This window comes from Astyanax mexicanus, chromosome 16 (genome assembly GCF_023375975.1).
Source record: "Astyanax mexicanus isolate ESR-SI-001 chromosome 16, AstMex3_surface, whole genome shotgun sequence".
In the NCBI taxonomy this organism is placed as follows: domain Eukaryota; kingdom Metazoa; phylum Chordata; class Actinopteri; order Characiformes; family Acestrorhamphidae; genus Astyanax; species Astyanax mexicanus.
The window spans coordinates 19,578,073-19,595,702 of NC_064423.1; the positions used below are offsets into that span (position 1 = coordinate 19,578,073).

General features: G+C 38.5%; 1 protein-coding gene across 3 annotated transcripts; it reads right to left on the reverse strand.

The window, feature by feature from the left end:
* Window positions 1–829: 829 nt before the first annotated feature.
* On the reverse strand, window positions 830–17,005 carry crtc1b (CREB regulated transcription coactivator 1b). 3 transcript variants are annotated; one of them, XM_049465803.1, is made up of 12 exons: window positions 16,820–17,005; window positions 15,840–15,956; window positions 14,901–15,028; window positions 13,556–13,615; window positions 13,359–13,453; window positions 13,156–13,261; window positions 12,216–12,591; window positions 11,211–11,423; window positions 10,839–10,925; window positions 8,458–8,544; window positions 7,452–7,638; window positions 830–6,253 (listed from the first exon to the last, which is right to left on the reverse strand). In XM_049465803.1, the coding sequence occupies exons 1-12, from the start codon at window positions 16,943–16,945 to the stop codon at window positions 6,042–6,044; spliced, it is 1,794 nt and encodes a 597-aa protein (XP_049321760.1). In that variant the 5' UTR covers window positions 16,946–17,005; the 3' UTR covers window positions 830–6,041. The 3 variants fall into 3 exon arrangements, with proteins under 3 accessions (XP_049321760.1, XP_049321759.1, XP_049321762.1); XM_049465802.1 differs by having other exon boundaries at window positions 10,839–10,928; XM_049465805.1 differs by lacking the exon at window positions 10,839–10,925.
* Window positions 17,006–17,630: the final 625 nt, after the last annotated feature.

Here is a 17,630-nt window from a genome sequence, read left to right on the forward strand (position 1 = left end):
AAATAGCTAGTTTTTAAATAAATAATTAACTTGTTGGGTCTAAGGAAGGTCACAATAACAGAGCCAGTATATAAAAGTATGGCAGTACATTACCTTACCTTACACTCATGTTAGTTTTTTGACTGACATTGCGTGGGAGTGTTTGTGAATCACAGCAAAGTGTATAATTACATTACATACACTGTTATTGGGTTGTTAAATAATTATACTAATAAAATGAATGTATCTGTCTGGTTAATTCTTAATCTTAACACTAAAATTTTAAACAATGGTAGGTTGTGTGTGTTTTTATTCAATTATATTAGTTCTCCAATATCTTATCAAATATATTACATAAATTATGTTATATTAATTAAATAAATAAATCTCCTTTTTATTTCAATAATCGAAAAAATAATCAACAGATATTTAAGTATTAAAATAGTTATTAGCTGCAGTCCTACTCTACACTGAGGAGATAACTAAAGCATTGAGAGTAACTAAATCTGAGGTGTAATGTGAGCCAATTCAATCATCCTAAATCTATTACATAATAGTAATGGCCCATTTTATTTATGCCCATTCATTTACATACCACCGGTCCAAAAACCTATAAAAAGAAAATCTGTAACTTGTTAAAATGCAACAGTATCTTCAGGAAACTGTATAGTCGTTAACACCTACACACCCCTCAACCACAATGTTGTTGATCTATAACCCATGTATAGTTAAAATCTGCAGGAGTATTAATTAAATGCAACAAACCTAAAAAGTATGTGCCTTTTAAGTGCGTTGCTTGTAGTGTTAAAACTTGTTGATGAGAACATGTCAGCACTGAAATCACCAAACAGCAGTTTAAATGTATATATTTTAAAAACACGTACAGAAATACAGATTACAAAATATAAATGATGTAATAAGAACGATCTGATATATGTAGCTGAGACATCATGCACATCCATATTTAGCATACTTTGAGAACGGAAAAAACATCCATGAAACGATCACTGAGACTATGTACAGAGAGAAAGTGGCCTTCTACAACCAATTTCCACAAACATGAGTCAAAATATGGACCACACCAGAAAGATCTATACAGTTACATGGGAGTTCTACATCTGTGAGTAATGGAAATTTGTCGAAACACAGCTGGTGAAAAGCTCCAGCCTGATGATGGTTTTTCATCTTAGTATATGTAGTTAAAATGCTTATAAACAGCATTGTTTCTGATCTGAGTGACTGCAGAGTTGAAGTGTTTTCTTTAGTCTAACGTTCTCATGAGCAGCTTTTAGTTTGACAATCATAGTTTTTTTTTTTTTAAGTCGTACGTCTGCACAAACACTGTTTTATTATTTTTTGATGAACTAAAAATGATCTTGATAGAGGAACTTAATACAGATGGCACTTATGTTTGGCGGATTGTGTATATACTATCTATATATATTTATATATATATATAATCTATTTCATATAGGTCACACTCTATTATTCTAAAGGTTTTTCTCAACAAATATTTCTGGTATAAGAGAACCACTTCCTCGGTAGTTTAGTAGAACGGTGGAAAATTGGTGGAGAACTCTTTCTGAGAACCACAGCAACTGCCCAGCAGTCCTCTTAAGGCTTATAGGGGAGTTTGAAGGAGGCTCCTTTAAAGGGGCTCTGCATTCGGAAAGAAATACGTCCAAAATAAACTATGCTGAGATCTGAAACGATTCAATAAAAAGCCAAGGACAACCTGTTTAAACTGCTATCACCATGCATGTGGAAAACTACCACTACTGTAGATTTAAGGACAGAAAAAAAAATAAAACATACATTCTGGCTGCATCTCCCATTTTTTTTACACAACTTTAAGCACAAAGACCGAGCCCTTGTTTTTTTTTTAAGTTTGCATTGAGAAGTTACATATTTGCTCCCAAAAGTGTTATCCCTTAACATTATCAGTGCAATACAATGGAGAATTCACCCAGAAAAATTTCACATCAGGGAAAAAAATATATAATCTTGATTACAGGGACCAGTAGCCATTAGTAAGAAAAAAATAAACAACAAACAAAAAAATAAATAAAATAAAATCTACAGAGCTAAACAGTCAGTGTTCTCAGAGGGTAAAACAGTCCAAATCTAATGCCATAAAGCCACTGTTAAAGTGCGAAGCAACACACTTAAAAAAAGATACTAAAAGAGGAAGATGCACACACACACAGACTCACACACACATACGCATACATACACACATAGCACAAAAGCTGCCATATATATCAGTGACTTGTGTTGTGATATATATCAGTGATTGTGAAAAGGGACTGTAATGTCGAGATGCATGAGGGAAAGGTAAGCAACAGCTCTGACAAGTGTTTTAACTGAAAAACAAACAAAACAAACATACAAAGGTCCAGCTTGCTACAATCATCAAAAAATATGATAAAATAACCACCCCATGCCAAAGAAAACAAATGAGTATCCAAACAAACAAAAATAAAAAGTCAGTCAATCAAAGGTTAAAAAAATCCTCACAAGAAGCTAGCAATCACAATATGGGGGAAAAATAACACAAGAACAAAACTGCTTTGGTCAAGCAATAGGTAATTTGGTGTGACGCACAACATCTCATACACTGGAGCCCCATACACTATACTTTTAGAGGTGATCTACCAAAATATACACAAACATGAGTGATGTTCAGTCAAATGAAACCACATTTGTTTGTTTTTTTTTGTTGTTGTTTTCTTCTCTTTTCTTTTTTTTTTGATCAATGCATGCATTGCATCTCACTAAAAAAGTCCATAGTGTATCATGTGCAGTACATCTTATAATGAAATCAGCCATGCACATATCGTAGTCTAGTGAGAAGCTCTATGTACAGTATTTACCATACAAGTGTTGGAGAGGAAATCATCAAAAAACATCCAAAAACAAAACAACACATTTCTTTAAACAAAGTGATTGTGAATGGCAAAAGGTTTGAGGAGGAGGCTAGGGGGCTCGGACACTATAGAATTGCAATTGTGGCCTTGTCAACACTGCACACTGTAAACTGTTGCTGGATGTGAGTACTGTTTTGTTTTTTGTTTATTTGTTTGACCTGGTATAAATGCCTAATAATAAATCATCTACGCTATCTGTGCGTATCTATTTCAAAAGCTTTACAGCTACACCATATAAACTATTTCACTTAATTCAACAAGATATATTTCAATTTGTAGACTTGACAGATTTCTCTGGTTTGCATAGGAATCACACAATCTGTACAGTTTACAATTTTTTTTATAAGTCATATCCCTTACAAAGGTTTAACCTATCCGGCTTTATATCCAAGACCACATACAGCACAGTCTGTAAGTAACTGGACATTGACAGTGTTTTTGTTTTACACTGTAATCCATGACCACTGGATTTGAAATAAAGAATGAAATATCAATAAAATATCAATGTCAGCTTTAAATTGGAAAACATACACTCTAGGAAACTACATATAGTGTAGAAAGTTAGTTTTGTAAGAGCCAGGGAACTAAATATTGTTTAACGTGGCATTGCCCCAAAGGACCACCTAAAGACGACAATGTGGTGTTAGTGTCTAGAGTCAACAAAAAGAACTAAAAGTTATCAACAGAAAAAAAAAGCAGAATGCTCCTAATGGACAAATCATCAACAAACTGATCCACATGACTGAGCACAAATTTTACTGATTGAAGACCAGACCATATGCAAAAAGACAACAAGGTCTTAAACCAAGTACCAAAACTTTTGACGTAACTTTGTCCATTGACTTATAGTCCCTACAATGGGGAGGGAGGAGGATATGTATAAACTGGCTGTGACTTCTATATGACCGACATTCAAAAAGCTGACATTCTTCAGAATTTCAAAAGCTAAGTTTTAAATCAGCTACTTTTCATTTCAAACCCAATGTGAGAAAAGCAGAGGCAAAACAAAAGTCACTGTCCAAACACATACAGACTGCTCTCTATATACCAAAATCAAGACTCTTGGCTGAATTCTATTAAAACTGATATAACCATACTGTTGGTTAAAAAAAACTAAAATAAAACATATATGTAAAAAAAAAAAAAAAAAAAAAAAAAAAAAAAGAAATATAATCAATAATAAATGGCATCATGCCCATCATTTGCCACTACTGGATTTGGCACCAAACATACTTTTGTGCAGTGACCAAGTGCCTTCATTTCCAGGCCGCCTAAATCAGGATTATACCGGGTTATCTGAATTAGGCCATTCATTCCAAGTAGCATTAAAACAGCAAATAACAGTAGATTTACTGTATTTCATAGTGTACATAAATATAAAGATGTGATTCCTTAACATGGAACAAGACGTATGAGACATCACATGAAAAGAAGACGAGACTGAAACAAATATACAAATATAAATGAACACAGACAAGAACAACATTCTGGTAAACAGCACTGAGAATAAGGAGCAGTACCCTCCCCTTACTTTCACTTTAGCAGCTCAGACGGACGGACATCTGGTTTCAGGACGGAACCACCACTTAAGCTGGACACTTAAACCTACATGCCATACAGTACTTAATTGAAAAAACTGCATTTATAAAAACACAATACTGCCACTGATTGTGCATGATCAGAAATCTTCTCAGATACGGGAATAAACATTAACAGGACGATTAGAAAACTTGTCACACTGACAGCTTAAAAACAGCATTTTTTTGTTCATAAGGCAAAATCAGGTCAGCTCACAGTGATGAGTTCAGTAGCTTTCTGAAGCTTCCCTTTAACGGTTTTGGCCCTGCGTGATGACAGCCACTTGATGCAAATCAGAAGTCAATGACAGCACTAACATTATTCAATTTGCAACTGAACAAGCAACACAGTCAACAAGGGAAAAACGTCCAGTTCTTCTTTTTTTTAAAGATTTTAGAGACACTTTACAATAACAATACCAAAAATAGAGGCAACGCTGCCATTTTGACACAATTAAATCTGAGAGTCTGCCGGCAAACATGTAAAAACAACAATGCCAGCACATAGATCTCCACTGTAAAGTGTTTAAAGTTTATGGAGCAAAAATTCAAACAAATAAAACAAAAGTAAAAAAAAAACAAAAAACAAAACAAAAAAACAAAAAAGGTTCTTTAGAGAAAGCCTGTTTTTATCATTAGACCTTTTAGCAATAATAAAGTACATACAGTAGCAAGCGATGCTTTGGGGGGGAGTAGTACTCCTTAGTTTTAAATAAAAGGGGTTTAATAAATAGGTGATTTTTTTTAAATATATAGATAATTTAACACAAACATACAAAACACAAAGACTAAAATGAAGAACTTTAAAAGAAAAAAAGACACATGGTATCATTACGTAAACATTAAAAACAACTGACAGATTTGGCAATTCACACATCATGCCAAATATAAGAGTATGAAAACATAAAAACCATATACAAATAAATACAGACATAAACTAATGCAACATACTAAAGAAACAGAATGGTAAAAAATAAAGCTGTGTCGTTAGGGGAGAGGGATTGGGGGTTATAATCAGGTGGTTCAAAATTTAACTTGTATAAACATACATTCACATTCTCACACAAACTTTCTCTCTCTCTCTCTCACACACACACACGCTTTCCACAGAAAACAACAAATACTTGAAAAACAAAAATGAGGACATGAAAAAGACAAACACCACTTCAGATTGGAAAGACATGAGAACGAACATGAGAACAAAAAACAAATCAAACAAACGAACAAATGAACGAGTAAAAACACAACAAAACAGCAACTCAACACGTAAGCCTAAAGAGGGGCATAGCGCACACACTTGTACAATGGACGAGAAAAAGTAGCCACCTCGCAAACAACTAAGCCAGCGTGGATGCAGCAATGCCACTTCCAACTCTGTGCTCAAGCACCTCCCTTCCCCAAAAGGCTTTCGCAGCATGCTATTGTAGATGCCATGTGGGGGAGGCAGGGAGGGCCGTGGACTGGATGATAAACTGGGTGGCCATGCAGCTGCACAATAAGTAGTCTCCAGCCTCTTCCTCTCAAGAGAGCTTCTGTTGAGTTCCAGCTGCTGCTCCCTTCACAGTCGATCCATGCGGAACGTGTCCTCGGTGGCCGGGTCGGCGAGGACAATGTCCGGGTCATTGAGCATGTGCAGTCCATCCAGGGTCAGAGGGTCGATCTTCAGCTCGTCAAGCGGGAACTGAGAGTCTGCGTCAAAGCTGACGTCACCCACACCAGCCAGTGAGCTGGTCAGCTCCTTGGATAAGCTAGGAGGGGACTCCCCGGTCACTAAGAATATGGTGATTAAAATGTAGAGTAAGAAAATTAAAAACCACAACCACAAACCACAGGAATTACATGTTGCCAAGCAGATTCATGAGATATAGGCACAGGGTATCTGCAGGTATGGGGAAATTAAATGTAAGATTTTTTAAGTCTACCAAAAGTCCCACCCCTCGGATGTTTATACCTCTTTTTACAACTAATTAGAATAGGTTTATGGGCTATACAGCATATTCATGAATTTCTTTGCAGAAAATCACTCTCACATACAGGGACCTCACCAGCTCTATCCTTTTTCTGCCCAAATTTGTCCCCCATAGTAATACCCCAACAGGGTGAAGACTAGCACATGCCACACCACCTCTTTTTGAACTGCCGTTGATGTAGCATTGCTGAGTAGCATCACAGCATGCTCGGAGGAAAGCGCAGCAACAGGCCCCTTGTGCTGCGGACATCCTCCTTAGGAGTGATGTGGGGAGAGAACACAATCTACCCACCCAAAGAGAGCAAGGCCAACTGTTCTCTCTCAGGGCTCCGTTAGCCGATGGAAAGCTACATGAACAGGATTCGAACCAGCGATCTTCTGATCATAGTGGCAGCGTTTAGCCCGCTGGACCAGTTGGAGCCACCTTTTTGCCAGTTTCAGTCGCTTTCAGAATGAGCCGTTTAAAGGCTCTGTCAATTTCATGCAAACAAGCTCTTGCAGGCCTGAGGTTCTCAAACAAAATAACCGAATTGGCGGATCTTCTCTGGGGGTTGATGGGTGAAGGGTTGTTCTATGCAAGTTTCCTTATTGTGACCTCAACTGATTTACAGAAAACGGATGTATGGATTTTTTTCTCACTCTTGGAGTGTTTATAGGGCAGTTGAGACCCAATTTGAAATGTATGCAAAAGCATGCAAAGGTTTAGTTTTACATAATATGTCCTCTTTAAAATGTCCGGTTTTCCCCTGGCCTACTGTCTGTAGTAGCTAAAATCAATTACAGAATGTACCTAAAAATAGCGCTCCTCTCAGTCACACATAATGTTTTTACTGTCTTTTAAGGACTTTTGGGAGAAAAATATTTTTTTAGATGAACAAATTTTAAAGGGTGTGCAGATCCCCTGTAGTTATTAATGGGTAAACTGTACTGTTGTGCGCCACTGACACATTCAGATTCCTGGAAGGACTTACATCATAAGAATCAGAGAAAAACATATACCTGTGAGAATAATGTTGGGAATGTTGCCATGGTTACTGTAGCCTAGTTGCTGTGTGTCCTGCAAGTTGCCGTGGCTCCCGGTTAGACCCATCATTGCTGCCTGTGTGTAGTTGAGGGTGGAGCACTGATTGTAAAGGCTGTTAGAACTGCTCGGGTTCTCGATCATGTTCATGTTGAACTGCTCAAGCTAGAAGATAACAAAAGGAGAATGTCATCAATACATTAATACGATCTGTCACCTGTATTGACCTGTCACTCTCCAAGAATTACTTGTCCACCCAGTCACCTTGGGATAACCCCACCCCTTTAAGAAAGTAACCTTTGACATTAGTGACATCACTAATCATCATTGATAATATTAATTAAACTTAATATTTACAATAGTCTCCATAATTAGCTGAGGTAAAGTTTAAGCTGTTCACCCTGTCATGGTAGAATATCAATTAAAATAATTTCAGAAAACTAAAATCCAAAAAGAATAAAATAAAGTCACCATGAAAAAAAAAACGTAAAAGAAAAAGTTAAAAAGTTTGCATTGACCATCTGTAAGCAGTTTATTTTTTATTTGTTTTGATATTTACTGTGAAGCTTTAAGGGAATTCTGGTATGAATGTTTATGTTTGCAGTTTATATGTATGTACTAAATATTCTGCACTTTAGTATTTTGGTAGATTTTGCCACATTACATTATTTTTGTGTCACATTATTTTTCATTATTTTGTCATACTGTTGTTTACAAAATTTACAAGGGTTGCTTCTGCTAAATAAATGTATGAAACTGAAACTTGATACTTACATAAAACTAATAAAACTAACACTTTTTGTTGCAGTAGGATATTCTTGTCTACCGTTCTCGCAAAAAAATACCCAGCCATACCCAACAAAGTAATTTTGTTGAAAGTTTGTAGAGCCACAAGGCACAGTATTCAGATAATGACCAACTAGCAGATTCACTAGGAGGACCAAAGGTTTTGGACAGCTTTCAGAATCACAAACAAGCACTAACCTGATGGGACAGGGCATTCGTCTGTCTGGATGCGAGTTGGTGTTCATAGAACGAATCTCCGAAAATGCTGCCCACCACCGGAATGTGCTACAAATACAGCAAGAGACACCTCCATTATTTCTATCAGGCTGCAGCGTCAGTGTGTGAATGTTTGTGTAAATAGCAGGACAAATGTGCAAGACACTGACATATGCGGGAATGTCTAGCATAAGACATCCACGCAAAAAAAACATCTGGGGACGTCTGTTAAGAAGCAGCGACATATCTCAAAGTGACAAAGCTTAACAGTAATAAAACAAACAGCTCTTTACTGACACACTTGGGAAATGAAATCAACAGTTAAATATCAATGTAGAGGCCTTTTCTTTATTTGTGGGCAATACAAATCTTATCTAAAATCATTATCTAATTATCATTTTAACTGCGAAACGGCGTCTACTAGGGATGTCACGAGAACTGATAGCATGATACTTTGGGGGCAGAATAATAATCCTACAACCGTACTGGGAATTAGAACTAGTGAGAGAACCATTACAACATGTAGAACGGCACCTGAGGCAACAGGTTTGTAGCACCAACTTGTGGGGATTTTTTTTTGTTGTTGCAAAAGTCGTGTTTTGCGATATTTAGTGTTTTAGTCTAATTATTAGAACAAGATATTTAACCAAAAGCCAGTACGCAAATAATGTTAATAGCCATGATTCTATTCAAACGTTTGTCAAATAATATGTGCAATTTGAAAATTTTGACAAAAAAATGCTAAATAAGTTGTGTTTTCATTCACAATTTTTTTAGATTGTGTAGGCTACCAGGATTAGAAGTGGCATTAAAACAAACAGAATGGATACATTTTAAATCAGCAGCATTATCTGTATAGCCATTATATCTTTATATGGGTGACGCCAAGACAAGTGTGCTGAAGGTGCTTATGATGTATGTTATTATGGACTTCCCACCTCATTGTAAGATTCTGTAAGTTAGTTTAATATAAATTAATATGGCATAGATATATTCACATCCTGAAATGACTTTTGCTCTCCACCACATCCCTGTTTACTGCATTAGTAGGCTATTAGCATTCTGTGTGTGTAGCAACTCTGTGGTTTTCTTTGGAATATTTTGGTGATCTCTGAGTACATTAAATTATTAAATAATTCTACTCAGTATCTGTTATCTAGGGTTAATCTGTTAAAGGACTTGCTGGTATCCATACTGAATTGTAAATCGAAATCAGAATGAGATAAGACAATTTTTCACAGAAAATATCACAACTCACAAGGTGCTGAATTTGTGTGTGTGCACTCAAACAAAAGGTTGAAGATTTCAACCCAGCAACCAAGCAGAACTCTTTAAAGGAAAGTAAGCGTGTATGTCAAGATTGACTGATTTCATTGTTTAAATTTTCTGTTGTGGTATAGAAACTTATATCAAGATTTAAAGAATTTCGGTGGTATTGGTAATGACTACCAAATTTCTATAATCGTGACATCCCTAGTTTCTATTGAGCAGGTTCACCCTAGTTTTCATAAACGCTGCAATAGTTGACTAAAGAAATTATTAAGCAGGCAGCTACAAGGACACTTCTATTATTGCAGGCTCATCACCAATAATCTGCTCGTGCCCATTTTAGCAAGATTACACTTGCGTTCCAAATGCGTATGTATTACTGAGATTATCACGCTAAGACTACATTACATTACATTACTCCAAGCCAGCAAGTGTAGATCTGTAAACTTAAATTTATATACTATTTGAAATAGGTATGGCCAAATCCTGAATAATCCTTAACACAGCATGATTTTTTTTAACTGATGTGCTATAACAACTTACAACCATGCAAGTAACACTTGTGACATACATTACTTACAGCTATAGGTTGAAGCTCTATTATATTTAGCTGTTGAATGAAAACACCACAGACTAAACAGCCTTCGATGCACTTCCACCTTGTCAGCATTACACAGGGAAAACAAAGCAACTTCTGCATTGCTCTGAGTTGAATAATGATGCTGATAACTCAGCAATGGAGCTATATGTATACATAATACACCCCCTAAACATATCCCTGATCATATGCAGACAGCTGACAAGCTTGTTGCTACTTTCTTTCTACCAGATAAAAAAACCAACACCCTGATATGTAATGTACATTTCCAAAATATGTGGGAGACACTTTAAGCTGTCACCCAACTATTCATTCAGACCAATACAATGGGACCAGATAACACAATAAATGGTACCTAGAAAAATCTCAGTGTCATCTGAGCAATGAAAGAGGGGTTGAAATGCAGACAAAGAGAAGTGGAGGAAGGAGAACAGAGAACTGGGACAGCAAATGAGCGGCCAAAGCAAAACAAGCAGCGGGGTGGGTCCGCCCTTACTTGAGGCGAGCCTCCAGGCGAGAAGCCTTGGTTGGAGACTGGAGAGGTTGGAGACTGGTTGGCAGGAGACCCAGTCTGATTGCGATACTGCTGGAAGGAAGAGGCCTTTCAGAATGACAGCACAGGTCCACTACGACACCAGTCCAAGTGAGAGCACTTCTAAAATAAGACTGCTCCAGACTGACGTGCCGTAAAGCACTGTGTTGATCAAACCTGACCCTAGTGGTCTAGTAGTGCTCTTAGCTCTACTAGAGCACAGAAATCTGAACTTGAAAGCATAATTCTTCACATTTCTATTTAATTACAGCAGCAGCCTTTGTGCCACTTAGCTACGGTTGTTATATGGTCAAAAAGGACGAAGGTTGCACTCACCGAGCTGATTGGTGCACTGGTGGCCGTTGGTGACTGGGTGGAGAGGGAGGTCTGTGGCGTGCTGGAGGAAGAGCTAACAGTGAGGGGTGGCAGCTGAATGAGGCGGATGTTCTGGGGCAGGGTATGCTGCTGTTTCTGCAGGTCACTCAGCAAACTGAGAAGCGAGTACTGAGACAGTTGCTGCTCCAGCGACATGCTGTCCATTGTAATTGGCTGTGAATCACAGAACATGAAATAGTAAGCATTTGAACTTTGCTTCTACATTCAGTGAAAGGTTAAGAAATAAAGAAATACAATTGGTGCCTTCGAAATTTGGGCAGCTGGAAATATTAATTAAAAAAAAGACTGAGTGAAAAAAATAAGTAATTTACCTCTGAAAAGCAAGACAAAAATACATTTAGGCTATTTAACTTATGCAATGGTTAAAAAATGGCAACAGTTATGAAAACCTGTGAAAAACATGCTTGGAATACAGTACTCAGTCAAATTTTGAAGGAAAAAAATGCATTTCAGTGCATTCCAAAAAATAACTGGTCAACAAAGTTCAGCATGAAAGTTTGTGTTAGTTGAAAAAGACATGACATTGACTGTTTATCTTTAATGATGTATTGCTTATAAGAAAAATAATAATAATAATAATAATAAGCCTTCTCCTTCTCCTTCACTCCTCCTGAATTTGGGGATATTGTATGTAATTTGTGGGCATCTTGGAGCCCCTAATAAAATGCAGGAGACTCCCTGAACTTCTGTGACAGCTGTAAACACTGTAGTGCTTTATGGATCATGTAGTTATTCCAAATGAGTTCATTCTTTTTAACACACTAGGTAGCTCTTAGGTGATTTGTGTTTGATGGTTAAGTTGGAAAGCAGGGAGGAACCGAAGAAGGCACAATAGCATATCAAACTCAGTATCCAAAAACAGATTCTCATTAATGTAGAAATTGTATTATTTGCATAAGCAGGAATTGATGTCAATGTGTGAAGCGGGCTTTACTTTGATCTTACCTGAGAAATGGACATCTGAGGTGAGAGAGTGGGAGAGAGTGTGGGGGAGAGCTGCTGGGGACACGGCTGCTGCTGCTGTTGCTGAACATCGATGTTGAGCGTGAGTGCAGGAGCGGGCTGGGTCTGGCTCAGGGCAGGTGGAGATGGGGGGACGTGGCTGGCGGCGCTGATGCCTAGGTGGGTGAGGTTGGTGGTGAGGTTGCCGGTGCTGCTGGAAGTGCTGGTGGTGGGGAAGGATACGGGGTCGTCCGGATCGAGGGGTGTTGGCAGCGGAGGAGGGAACTGGATGTTGGTGAGGTCCGGCAGGGAGCCACCCGTGTTGTGTGTGGCTGGCATCAATGAGGTGTTCACTTCTTGATCAGGTGAGGGGAAGATGCTGTGAAAATGAAAACGGTGCTAAGTACCAAGAATCAAACTATATGTAACTCTCTGAGAAGCTCAAAGTGAGGTCAAATTGCTTGATCAGAATTTGTGGTCAGGCTCTGAATTCATAGTAGATGCTGAAGAATTTATAGTGGGTACTGAATAATTCACACTAGATAGTAAATAATACACAGTGGATACTGAATTATCCATGGTGGATACTAAACAATTCTTAGCAGATTTTAAATAATCCATAGTATAAGTATTAGTAAGCATTCATAGTAGTTACTGATTAATAGATATTAGATAAATGAGTAATTCATAACAGATACTGAATAACCCCTAGTGGAAAAAAGCAATTCATAGTAGATATTAAATAACTCGATTTTGAATCATTCACAGTGGATTCTGAATAACCCATAACAGATACTAAATAATTCCTAAAAGACAATAATTGGTTTTCAGAAGACTCATAGTGAACACTTAATCGTTTTAAGGGTTTAAGGGGTTAACTGAGCTGCCTTGTAGAAGGCCTGTGATTTCCAAGCTTCTAGTGTTACATCAAAACCATACTCACTTAATCCCTGGAACATCGTGTGATTTAGGATGCATTGATGCCTTCTGGTCGTCATTCTCCATTTCTGTTTCAGGCTCCTCTGTATCTGGGGGTGTGAGCAATAAGACTAGAAAAAGAAAGAAAAAAATGTCATAACCTTGTTTCTTTTATTCGAACTGGCCAATGCAGGAAAGGGAAAAAAGAAAAAACTTTAATCACGTTACCTCGTTTTGGCTGCAGCTCTTGGGAACCTCCAACAAATGTGTCTGGTGGAGCAGGATTCATGGCACTCTGATGTAAGGCTGAGTCAGAATTAGTCCTGGAACAGACGCATGAGGTCGGTGAAAGGGTGCTGCAGGGAAATCTGCACACGTCAACTTGGAACAAAGTTTTCAATTCCCAACAGCAAACATTGCCTTACCTCCTCCAGCTGGTGTCGGGGGGAGGTGACAGATACACTGAACCATAAGGGCAGCTGTCAATGTAACGCTGTTAAAGACAATGCCTCATTTGTTTCAAACATCTAAAAGTCTGGTCTGGCGTATGTCGTTTATATATGGGCACAAGTACACAGTGATATTTCTTCATTAACAATATGTGCAGGACAGTTTTCCATTCATTATTACCAGTAGAAGTAGTAAAAGAAGCCCCCTAATGATCTACAATTTAATAACACTTAGAATAGCAACATGGAATTGGATGTATTTGAGCCTTTAACAAATGACTCCAGGAGGGGGCATCCTTGATATAGTGTTTAGCTGGGTCAGCTCACTGTCAGCAGTGCTGATTAAAAGCTTCATTTACTGTGAAACAATCTGTCTTACAATTAAGCAATTTCATTTGCTATTACATGCTGTAATCATCATTGTTCCCTATATTTATATGCACAATAACCAGCCCTAGTCTCTCTAGGTAGCACTTTTGTGATGATGCACTGTTATTGCTTGCGTGTTGTAATCACACAGTGTAATACTACTGTTCATTTCGTTTTTTACTGCTGCATTCAACTTATTGCTTCAAAACGAAAATAAGCCACCCGAGGACCTGAAACTGCAACATCAAATGTGCCAACAAAACAGAATAGCTTTTATAGAGTAGGGAAGGAAATAATAATTTAAGGGCCAATTTTGCCTTCACTGGGCTTTAAATATACAGTTAATGAGGTAAATGCTGGCAGTTAAAGACCCATAGGTCTAAAGTAAGTATAATCATTACATTCACAGTCATTTACAACATTCCTTAAGATATTTGTGGCCATTTGAAATATGTTGATCACCAGGGCATTGTAACGATTTCCCCCTCATTACATTTGACTCCGATATTACAATATCTTCTAACATCTAAATATGATTACTGTCTGAAATGCTGATTCTTAAGTTTAGAAACAGAACATTCCCCTTCTTTTAGTATTTTACAAAAGTGCCAATGGAAACACCTCTGCCTCTGGGTTTGAAAGCTTTCCCCTTAATTTGTTTTCACAAAGGAAAAAAAAATGCACCAAAATGCACCACAATAGACCACACTAAAACTCTTTCTGCTTATTGGTTGGACCTTTCTGGGGCAGGAGCAAGAAAAAATAAGGAAAAAGGTCCTATTTTACATGGAGCAACACCAATTATCTAGCCATAATACCCGGTCAAAATACACCTGCAGACTCATTATTGTAATCACACCTGCCATAACCAGACTAAAAAGTGCAGATGTGAAAAAAGTTTTTAAAGTTGTTAAATCAATTATTCCAAAAACACCACTATAAAGAAAAGGATATCTGACGCCCATGTTTGTCCACAGACAGAGGCCTGCGATGTGGAGATGTTATCCGGTTCCTGTCCCGGTACACGCGGTCCACCAAGCCATGGTGCCGGGTCGTTCGACTGGTATCCAAAACTGTGGTCTAAAAAAAAGAAATCTCACAAGTTTCAGACATGTCCCAACCCTGAAACTATTAGAACTTAAAACAAACACCCATTATTTCTATTTCCACTTTAATGTTGAGGCACTGCTAAGGAAATAAAAATATAGTGCAGCCTTTTAATCAAAGATGGACTGGCAATATGGAAGCATAAAAGCAATGAAACCATCAGATTGTTCTCAATTTAGTTTTGCTAATGTCTCATAAATGAAAAGCAATGACAAAGGCAGTGATGGCACCCCCACTTCTTCTCAACAATAATGATGCACGGATCCTTTGTCTGCTAAGAAGTAAGGTGGGAAGCAATTAAATTTCTCACACCCTGCTGCACGGTATTATCTGCGGGGGTGTTTTGAGGTGAACTATATGGTGTGCAACTGTTAAAATGCATTTTTTTAAATGGATTGCTGCCAAAAGAAGTAAGACATGAAAGACGCACACGACGATAAATATCATGTTTGGCAGGAGCAACACAAGGGGGAACATGTTTAAAGTATTGAGAATTGTCTTTAATAGTTTTATCTGGATGTGTGATTTGGATTAAAAAGCATTTTGTAAGTTGTATAAACAAAATAACATTAAATCACAGAAAAAAAACTCAAACTGATGCAGAATTGACAGGTATTTGTAATAATACAGATATTACAGTAAAACATTAAGTGTAAAACAAGTGTAATAAAATTGCATTTGTAACAACTCCAGATAATAGTGAGGAAAACTAAATGGGGCAAATCCACCAAAACAGTGACAAACAAAAAGACGTTTTTAACCGATATAGTTTCTAAGGGCTCACCTGAAAAGGCAGGTCAATGTTGCTATTTCCAATCTGATTGACATTGGGCAGTGAACCTCCATAGCACTGACCACGATTCTGGCCTAGTTGCAAATACTGGGTCTTCTGCAACTGCAGCTGTGCAAAATAAAAGTGCATGGATGAGTGACAGAGTGAATGACAGCATGAAGGCATGAGTGGGTGAAACTTAACTGAAGTATCATAAAGGGGGAAAACATTTCAAAACAAAAGAATCTGATGCTCAACGAGAAAAAGCAGATCAGTGGAGGATTGCTTATATTTGAAGGACCAATCAAGACTCCTGTGGAGGCTTTGGCTGTGTTACAGCTCCCTCGCTATGGTGAGCACGAATCAACTCAGAGGGAAAGCATGTCAGGATTTTTGGCAAAGTTGAGGAAGAGAGTGGGCAGAGTAATATCCTGGCCTTGCCAGGCACGAAGGAGATATGGCAGTCTCGATCACTTAGCTAGAACCTAATCTAGCTATAACTACAACCTGAAAACCACTTCAGACCTATCAGCTGGAAGAATTTCTACACGAGCACGAGTGGATTAAAAACACTGCACGTGACTGTTCTGAACACACGTATGAAATTAAAAGTAACACTAAGAGTAAAAGGGAGACAGCGGGATCTGGGAGCAGATGTGCAGCACATCTGTAGGCAGGCTGCCCGTTTTTTTGTCGAGCAGCCTCGCGTTTCTCTCCGCATCCGCATCGTTTCTCGGGCTCGCTCGCGCCGCTGCTCGCGCGCCAATGCACCGGAACGATGCGCCCCTCGCGCGCTTCCCGCCTCGACATGTTTTTATCGGGATTGTCAGTGAGCAACGGGAAGGTCGTTGAGTCGTGTGTGTGTGTGTTCCGCTTAAAGCAGCTTTAGCCACTCGGCTAAAGACCCCCCTCCTCCTCTCCCACCTCAACACCACCACCACTCCTCCTCCTCCCTGAAAACACCATGAAGAAAAGGATAAACCCACACGTACCCGCGCCGCCCGGGTAATGCTCAGGTCTTTCATGACTTCTTCAAACGCCGCGGTCTCCTCCGCCTGCTTCTGGTTGTGCAGGGCGATCTTCTCGCTGAATTTTCGCGGATTGTTTGAGGTCGCCATCTTCCGTTCTTCTCCAAAACAGACCTCTTTTTTTGCGCCAGACGTACGTGGCGCCGCTGCGTCGCCGCCGCCGCGCGGAGGACTATGGGGGTTGGAGTCCGTCGGTGAGCGTAGCTATGGTTTCACCGAACCAAAACAATTGCTGCCGTCAAGTCCTGTTAGAAATATCGTATTTACGAGATGAGAGCACAAAAACGCCACCACAAACTCGTATTTACCAGTGTGAAACACGGATTTTTAGATAAGCCCCTAGTTTCACAGTTGGGGGCGTGTTAGTAACAAGAAGTCAATAAATTAATTACGTTTATTTAAATTGATAACTAAATTCAATAAATTGATGCAGACAGCTCGTATTGTAAAATGCTTAACACTTAAACACTTGCAGGTTGTTATTAGCTAACTAATAAAATCACTAACAATACGTGAAAAAACTTCTAGTCTAGTATGATTGACGGTTCTAATGGGATGAAAACATCACTTAAATAATGTGTGTCTTTAGCCCTATCCGGATGGGATTATGGGGTCATTTTCTCTTTTATTAGGGGCCTAATTCCCATCAGGAACAACCATGTATGTGTTTTTCTTAGACGTCCTCTGAAAAAAAAAAAAGGCTGAATTACCTACTGTTTTTCGCCTTTTCTGTAATTTTAGTTTTGTCCGGATGCACATCTCTGAGTGTCATCAC

Bases quoted from the DNA above. Each gene is read 5' to 3' on its own strand.
- crtc1b (XM_049465802.1), bottom strand. From the start codon at position 16,945: ATGGCGACCTCAAACAATCCGCGAAAATTCAGCGAGAAGATCGCCCTG. The intron at 15,029-15,839 runs GTGAGCCCTTAG...TCTTTTTTTTAG, and splicing joins ACATTGACCTGCCTTTTCAG to ACCACAGTTTTGGATACCAG. The intron at 13,262-13,358 runs GTAACGTGATTA...TTCTTTTTCTAG, and splicing joins AGAGCTGCAGCCAAAACGAG to TCTTATTGCTCACACCCCCA.